Raw genomic sequence first — 9,048 nt, 5'->3', positions numbered from 1 at the left:
CTTGCTGCTGTGGAGGAGGAGGAGGTGTAGGACTGAGGAGACAGGCGGATAGAGGAGGTCGGGTCCAGGTCGCCAGAGGAGAAGGTGGTTTTTATAAATTTTGTTTCTGTACTTCTTCTCCCTTCTTGTCACTGAGTTACTCACACTTTGCTGCCTGCCTGCTACTGCTGTCAAATTCAATTCTCTGCCCAGGCCAATACCCTCTGAGTTTTTTTTTTGTGTGTGATAATCATCCCCATTCTGACCCTGGCCTAAGGGGGAACGTTTTTTCTTCTTGTGGTGTGATTGGCGGCAGGGGAGGGGGGAGGCAGGCAGTTAGGCACTGTCAAACAGGTAGTTGGAGGGGGGGGGGGGGGTAGGTGCCAGACAAGTAGTTTGTATGGTGGGTGGGCAGGAGTGGGGTTAGGCATCACCAGGTAGGTAGGTTTGTGTGTGTGTGTGTGGGGGGGGGTTGTTTAAAGGAGTTATCAGGCATTTTTAATGAAATAAGTGCTACTTACCCGGGGCTTCCTCCATCCCAGCATGTCCCTCGCCGCAGCTCTGCAGTCAGCCTGGGGATGCCGTCAGACGGGCATCTAGTTTGTGTTGTCCCCCCAGGCCAAAAGGTCCCAGTCCTCCCCTGGTAAGGGCCCCATTTAACACTCACACTGGGGCCCTTGGTTCCTCAGCTACACCACTGGCTACAGCAAGTGAACATTGTGGAGATACTGGCGTCCTACTACCAGTTTATTACTACAGTACTTTATTAAAGTAAGAATGAATGACAGTGAAATGTGCATAGCCAGAGTTGAATGGGAGACATACAAATTGCTGGTTTCATTTCATGTTGCATTATTAGTCCCTAAATTGTCACATCTATTCATATTCTCCTGTTCTTATCCTGCATTAATTCCGAAGGAGCCAATCATGATAGCAGCACCAGCCGCCCCCATAGCAGCACACTGTGTATAGGTGTTGTCCTAATGGGAGACACTGCTAGGAGGAAACACCCTCGCTTAGCATTGATATCTGATGACATTCTGCCATCAAGTGCTTCACTGAACAAATCAGGTGACCGGGCGCGCGTTCATTTCGTATGACTTGCACAAGTAACCTCCACCCGTAGCGACAATGCGCATGCTCAGAACAGTAAACGGAGGTTGCGCAATGTGTGCGCGCGGGCTGTCTACGGGAACGCGCGAGGGATCTCGCGGGATCAGGCAGTGAGTGCCCCGGACTTGCTACCGGGGAACTGAAGCCTGCAGGATTTGGTTGGAATTGGCCTGACTCTACAGGAGCGGTGGGGGTTGCCGCAGCAATGTCCTCTATAACCCCCCATAATTTCTACCGACAAGAGCTGAACAAAACTCTGTGGGAGGTGCCCGACATTTACCAGAACCTGAGTCCCGTAGGCTCCGGGGCTTACGGCTCTGTGTGGTGAGTGGCAGCTCTGCAGCGTGCATGCTTGCGTGCAATGTGTGAGTCATTGACGGGAGTGCATGCTCTGTATCCGGGCTGCACCGCGAGGCCTACGTGCCTGCAGCCAGCTCTGCCGCTCTCCGGGTTACCGGTGCCAGACCTGTGCCGTGCATTGTGGGTGCAATCCGCTGGAGGAAGCGTTTTCTATAGCAGCGGTATGACATTTGTAGCAGGCTCCTTGTCATTGCAGCTGGGCGAGTTCTGCAAGCTGCTTCTGCAGGCACAGCTGAAGGGAGGGGGACGGACACCTAGGGAAGCTCACTACTCCGTGTTCTTTTTGTAATTCCGTGCAGATAGCTGAATGGCGAGTGTGTTATGTCAGTGCTGCCCTAGTTTAGGCTCATGTTTCTTAATGCATGCGATGTGTACTGTATCATAATTTGCAATGCTCAGACCTGTGTGCAATGCACATAAATCACTTTTGCATTACTCATGTTTTATTGCCTGGCTTGCTGGGTTTGCAAGACTGGCTTCATGTGTGATGTCAGTTGCTGCCCGATTAGACTGAACAGCTGGAGGAGGTGGTCTAGGTTAGATGATGTGCCATTCTGAACTAGCTAATGCTGTCAGTCAGGAACTTTTTTTTTTTTTTATATGGTCTCTGCAAAAAGTACACACATGCAATAGAGTAGACTTTGCTTTTGTAATGCAAATGTACTGCATTAAAAAAAAAAACCGGAAGGCTGAGCTAGAACTTAAAGGACCACTGAAGTTAGAGGTATATGGAGGTTGCTATATTTATTTCCTTTATAAGCAATACCAGTTGTCTGGCTATCCTGCTGATCCTCTGCCTCCAATACTTTTAGCCAAAGACCCTGAACAAGCATGCAGCAGATCAGATGTTTCTGACATTGTCAGATCTGACTGGATTAGCTGCATGCTTGTTTCTGTTGAAATTCAGACACTACTGCAGCCAAATAAATCAGCAGGGCTGCCAGGCAACTAGTATTGTTTAAAGTGATCCTGAGCCAAAGCTCAGGATCAAAACCGTGTGCATACTCTTAGCTTCAGGATCCTATTGAGGCTTCCCTTGCCACAGCCACTACAGCCCCCCGCTGTTAAACGCAGCCCCTTTCCATATCAGGGCTGCACAGCTTTTCTTCCTGGTGTGGGATTGCGCAGTACAGCAGAGCCCGCGGCTTCGGGTTACTGCGCGTGCATGGGTGGGCTGGGTTGGCTATTGGGCAGCCACACTGGAGTAGGAAGAGCTGTGCGGCACCATTAGGATTAGTAACAATGCATTGGGCTCTATTCTCAAAGAGCCAAAAGTTCTGCAGAATTTTACCGCTACATTTCCGCCAGCGGTAAACCCCGCATTTTTTCCACATTCACTAATATTTTCCGCATGCGGGAAAAAAGATGCGGAAACAGCTATTATTCATGCGGGAATCATGCAGTAAAAAGGTCGCATGGTTGCAAGACCAATAACCACCTGTGCAAAAAAAAACACACACACACACACACAAATATCACATATATAAGAGTATGAAATAAAGCGCACAATTGCCATCCAAGTATATAGTAATACTAGTGATAAGATGCCTAGTAAAAAATTAAGGCAAAGGAGCAGCCCATAGGATAAAGGGCATAAAGTGGAGTAGTGCAAAAAGTAGGAGATACTAAGTCCAGAAATGGTGAAGTCAATCTCAGCAGCACAGCAGGGAACAAGGAATCCCCTCAGAGGACAAGATCCCACTAGTTCCGCGAGAGTCACCTCGCTTTATCAAGGTTGATAAAGCGAGGTGACTCTCGCGGAACTAGTGGGATCTTGTCCTCTGAGGGGATTCCTTGTTCCCTGCTGTGCTGCTGAGATTGACTTCACCATTTCTGGACTTAGTATCTCCTACTTTTTGCACTACTCTACTTTATGCCCTTTATCCTATGGGCTGCTCCTTTGCCTTAATTTTTTACTAGGCATCTTATCACTAGTATTACTATATACTTGGATGGCAATTGTGCGCTTTATTTCATAATCTTATATATGTGATATTTGTTTGTGTGTGTGTTTTTTTTTTTTTTTTTCACAGGTGGTTATTGGTCTTGTATCACATTAGGTTGTATACTGAACCCGGGTTCTCCCCCTGTTGGGCTCAATATTGAGCCTACTGTGGGGTTTTATATCTGACAGCAGCATTGTGTCATTATATAATATATTGCATTTAGAGTGATTGTTTCATATGCAGCAGGGATCATGTTGGAATATTTGCTTGGTTTTTAAATGGTTTTATTCTTAATTGAATCATCAGTACTGTGATTATTAATATACCCAATGTTAAATAAAGATTTTTGTTATACTTTTTCAAATTTTGCTGTGGGAGGTGCTATTTTTTAAGGGCTTTCTTCCTCTACCATATAAAAAAATCGGTAATTAATGACGAAATGATGCGCCTGAACATTTTTGAGAATTGATTTTTTTTATTGCGGAAAATACCGACTTTTGCGGAAATTTTTCCACACTTTTTCCATATGCGGAACATTTTGAGAATGCCAACTTGACGGTATTTTGGTCGCAAACTTCCCGCATGTACTTTAACGCATGCGGGAAGTCTTTGAGAATAGAGCCCAGAGTCACTAATCTTCGGGGGGGGGGGGGCTCAGCGACGGGGGACAACATAGCAGGGAGGGAAGCCTTAAAAGGATCCTGAGGCTTCCCTCTCTTTTTAGGTAAGGATCTGATGTTGTGTAAGGGGAAATAAATATGGCAGTCTCCATATTCTTCGCACTACAGTTGTCCTTTATATGAGCTTGTGAGTGTTGTCAGCAGGAGTTGCATGGAATAGTTCTCTACAGCCTCGCTCCCACTTTTTTTTTTTTATGTTGTTTTGGTAGTATGTCTCTGTCGATCATTTTTTTTTTTTTTTTGTTTTTGCATGAAAAGTTGAATTGACTGTTTAATGCAGCTTAATTTCTAAATTAGACTTTGCTGTTAACGCAGCCGGGATTCATATTTTGTTTGGTGTGCAGTTTGTAATCGGGCAACTGCGCTACTCTTGCTCTGGTTTTAACAAAATGGCATAATTATTTGAGTCTTTTAAATAATGAGCAGTCTTTCACCATTCAGTGCACTATTTTTTTCCATGTTCTTTGACCATATCGCAAAACATGCAGAATCTTTAACCACTTGCCGACCGCCTACTTCATATTGGCGGCGGCAAAGTGGCAGCCCCAGGACCACGTAACGCAGAATGGCATCAGGTCCTGGGGCACTGTTTTGCCGGGGATCGCGCGCTGGGATGCGCGCGCATCCGCCGGCAATAGGCTCCGCCCACCCGCGACGTCAACCCGCCGGCCAATCGGAAGCGCCGGCGGGTTGTCTGCACCCAAACACACTGATCTGCCCCCTGATCGCCCACAGCACCCCTCAGACCCCCCCCTGCCCACCCCCAGACCACTGTTTGCACCCAATCACCCCCCTAATCACCCATCAATCACTCCCTGTCACTATCTGTCAACGCTATTTTTTTTTTTTAGTCCCTAAACTGCCCCCTGGGTACTCCTGATCAACCCCCCACCCCTCAGATTCTCCCCAGACCCCCCACAGACCCCCCCCCCCCCCCTGTGTACTGTATGCATCTATCCCCCCTGATCACCTGTCACCCACCCATCAATCACCCCCTGTCACTGCCACCCATCAATCAGCCCCTAACCTGCCCCTTGCAGGCAATCTGATCACCCACCCACACCAATAGATCGCCTGCAGATCTGACATCAGATCACCTCCCAAGTGCAGTGTTTACATCTGTTCTCTCCTGTAAACACCCACTAATTACCCATCAATCACCCCCTATCACCACCTGTCACTGTTACCCATCAGAATAGACCCTAATCTGCCCCTTGCGGGCAACCAATCACCCGCCCACACGCTCAGATTGCCCTCAGACCCCCCCTTATCAATTCTCCAGTGCAATATAATCTGTTCTTCCCTGTAATAACCCACTGATCACCTGTCAATCACCCATCAATCACCCCCTGTCACTGTGACCCATCAATCAGCCCCTAACCTGCCCCTTGCGGGCAATCTGATCACCCACACCATCAGATTGCCCCAGACCTACCCTCAGATCACCTCCAAAGTGCATTGTTTACATCTGTTCTGCCATCTAATCACCCACTGATCACCCATCAATCAGCCCCTATCACTGCGACCCATCAGATTAGACCCCTATCTGCCCCAGGACACCCAATCACCCGCCCACACCCTCAGAACGCACTCAGACCCCAGCCCTGATCACCTCGCCAGTGCATTGCTTGCATCTATTCCCCAACTAATCGCCACTGTCACCCCCTAACACACCTACCCATCAAATCAGGCCCTAATTTTCGCCGTGTGGGCTCCTGATCACTCGGCCAAACCCTCAGATCCCCCTCAGACCCCCTTCCGATCAGCTCCCCAGTGCATTGATTGCATCTATTTTCCCCTCTAACCACCCCCTGAGACACCCATCAATCACCTCCTGTCACCCCCCTAGCACTCCTATCTATCAGATCAGGCCCAATACAACCTGTCATGTAAGAGGCCACCCTGCTTATGACCAGTTCCACAAAATTCGCCCCCTCATAGACCACCTGCCATCAAAATTTGCAGATGCTTATACCCCTGAACAGTCATTTTGAGACATTTGGTTTCCAGACTACTCACGGTTTTGGGCCCATAAAATGCCAGGGCAGTATAGGAACTCCACAAGTGACCCCTTTTTAGAAAAAAAGACACCCCAAGGTATTCTGTTAGGTGTATGAAGCGTTCATAGAAGATTTTATTTTTTGTCAAAAGTTAGCGGAAATTGATTTTTATTATTTTTTCCACAAAGTTTCATTTTTCACTAACTTGTGACAAGAAATAAGCTCTTCTATGAACTCACCATACACCTAACGGAATACCTTGGGGTGTCTTCTTTCTAAAATGGGGTCACTTGTGGCGTTCCTATACTGCCCTGGCATTTTAGGGGCCCTAAACCGTGAGGAGTAGTCTAGAAAACAAATGCCTCAAAATGACCTGTGAATAGGACGTTGGGCCCCTTAGCGCACCTAGGCTGCAAAAAAAGTGTCACACATGTCATATCGCCGTACTCAGGAGAAGTACTATAATGTGTTTTGGGGGGTGTTTTTACACATACCCATGCTGGGTGGGAGAAATCTCTCTGTAAATGGACAATTGTGTGTAAAAAAAAAAAAAATCTAATATATGTCATTTACAGAGATATTTCTCCCACCCAGCATGGGTATATGTAAAAATACACCCCAAAACACATTATACTACTTCTCCTGAGTACGGCAATACCACATGTGTGGCACTTTTTTGCAGCCTAACTGCGCTAAGGGGCCCTAAGTCCAATGAGAACCTTTAGGCTTTACAGGGGTGCTTACAATTTAGCACCCACCAAAATGCCAGGACAGTAAACACACCCCACAAATGACCTAATTTTGGAAAGTAGACACTTCAAGGTATTCAGAGAGGAGCATAGTGAGTCCGTGGCAGATTTCATTTTTTTTTTGTCGCAAGTTAGAAGAAATGGAATCTTTTTTTTCCCTTTTTTTTTTTTGTCACAAAGTATCATTTTCCGCTAACTTGTGACAAAAAATAAAATCTTCTATGAACTCGCCTTGCCTCTCAGTGAATACTTTGGGATGTCTTCTTTCCAAAATGTGGTCATTTGGGGGGTATTTATACTATCCTGGAATTTTAGCACCTCATGAAACATGACAGGTGCTCAGAAAAGTAGGAGATGCCTCAAAATGGGAAAATTCACTTTTTGCCCAATAGTTTGTAAACGCTATAACTTTTACCCAAACCAATATAATACAGTATACACTCAATGTGTTTTTTTTTTTTTTTTTTATCAGACATGTAGCAGAATAACTTTCGCGCTCAAATGTATAAGAAATTTTACTTTATTTGAAAAATGTCAGCACAGAAAGTAAAGTCATTTTTTTTGGACAAAATTCATGTCTTTTTTGATGAATATAATAAAAAGTAAAACTCGCAGCAGCAATCAAATAGCACCAAAAGAAAGCTGTATTAGTGACAAGTAAAGGAGGTAAAATTCATTTAGGTGGTAGGTTGTATGATCGAGCAATAAACCGTTAAAGCTGCAGTGGTCTGAATGGAAAAAAAGGCTCTGGTCCTTAAGGGGTTTTATGAGTGCAGTCCTTAAGTGGTTAAAGTGAATGAATGGGAACCGCATTTAAAAAAAAAAATGAAGCAAATACAGTGGTGTGAAAAACTATTTGCCCCCTTCCTGATTTCTTATTCTTTTGCATGTTTATCACACTTAAATGTTTCTGCTCATCAAAAACCGTTAACCATTAGTTAAAGATAACATAATTGAACACAAAATGCAGTTTTAATTAATGGTTTTTATTATTTAGTGGAAAAAAAAACTCAAAACCTACATGGCCCTGTGTGAAAAAGAAATTGCCCCCTCAACCTAATAACTGGTTGGGCCACCCTTAGCAGCAATAACTGCAATCAAGAATTTGCGATAACTTGCAACAAGTCTTTTACAGCGCTCTGGAGGAATTTTGGCCCACTCATCTTTGCAGAATTGTTGTAATTCAGCTTTATTTGAGGGTTTTCTAGCATGAACTGCCTTTTTAAGGTCATGCCACAACATCTCAAAAGGATTCAGGTCAGGGCTTTGACTAGGCCACTCCAAAGTCTTCATTTTGTTTTTCTTCAGCCATTCAGAGGTGGATTTGCTGGTGTCTTTTGGGTCATTGTCCTGCTGCAGCACCCAAGATCGCTTCAGCTTGAATTGACGAACAGATGGCCGGACATTCTTCTTCAGGATTTTTTGGTAGACAGTAGAATTCATGGTTCCATCTATCACAGCAAGCCTTCCAGGTCCTGAAGCAGCAAAACAACCCCAGACCATCACACTACCACCACCATATTTTACTGTTGGTATGATGTTCTTTTGCTGAAATGCTGTGTTACTTCTACAACAGATTTAATAGGACACGCACCTTCCAAAAAGTTTAACTTTTGTCTCGGCGGTCCACAAGGTATTTTCCCACAAGTCTTGGCAATCATTGAGATTTTTTTTTTAGCAAAATTGAGACGAGCCTTAATGTTCTTTTTGCTTAAAAGTGGTTTGCGCCTTGGATATCTGCCATGCAGGCAGTTTTTGCCCAGTCTCTTTCTTATGGTGGAGTTGTGAACACTGACTTTAATTGAGGCAAGTGAGGCCTGCAGTTCTTTAGATGTTGTCCTGGGGTCTTTTGTGGCCTCTCGGATGAGTTTTCTCTGCGCTCTTGGGGTAATTTTGGTCGGCCACCCACTCCTGGGAAGGTTCATCACTGTTCCATGTTTTTGCCATTTGTGGATAATGGCTCTCACTGTGGTTCGCTGGAGTCCCAAAGCTTTAGAAATGGGTTTATAACCTTTACCAGACTGATAGATCTCAATTACAGTACTTTTGTTCTCATTTGTTCCTGAATTTCTTTGGATCTTGGCATGATGTCTAGCTTTTGAGGTGCTTTTGGTCTACTTCTCTGTGTCAGATACCTCATATTTAAGTGATTTCTTGATTGAAACAGGTGTGGCAGTAATCAGGCCTGGGGGTGACTACAGAAATTGAACTCAGGTGTGAT

At 45.2% G+C, this 9,048-nt stretch overlaps 1 protein-coding gene across 4 annotated transcripts in view; it reads left to right on the top strand.

The window, feature by feature from the left end:
• Nucleotides 1-1,161: 1,161 nt before the first annotated feature.
• Nucleotides 1,162-9,048, top strand: part of LOC137546633 (mitogen-activated protein kinase 14) — a 91,469-nt gene continuing 83,582 nt past the window's right edge. For all 4 annotated transcript variants that reach the window (XM_068269330.1, XM_068269328.1, XM_068269329.1 and 1 more), the window contains exon 1: nucleotides 1,162-1,416. In XM_068269330.1, coding sequence (XP_068125431.1) covers nucleotides 1,298-1,416 — 119 coding nt within the window. In that variant the 5' untranslated portion in view covers nucleotides 1,162-1,297. The remainder of the gene's footprint in view (nucleotides 1,417-9,048) is intronic.

The sequence above is a fragment of the Hyperolius riggenbachi genome, chromosome 2 (genome assembly GCF_040937935.1).
Source record: "Hyperolius riggenbachi isolate aHypRig1 chromosome 2, aHypRig1.pri, whole genome shotgun sequence".
Lineage (NCBI taxonomy): Eukaryota > Metazoa > Chordata > Amphibia > Anura > Hyperoliidae > Hyperolius > Hyperolius riggenbachi.
The sequence above is the reverse complement of the archived record's forward strand: the minus strand, read 5'-3'. Positions and strand labels throughout refer to the sequence as shown.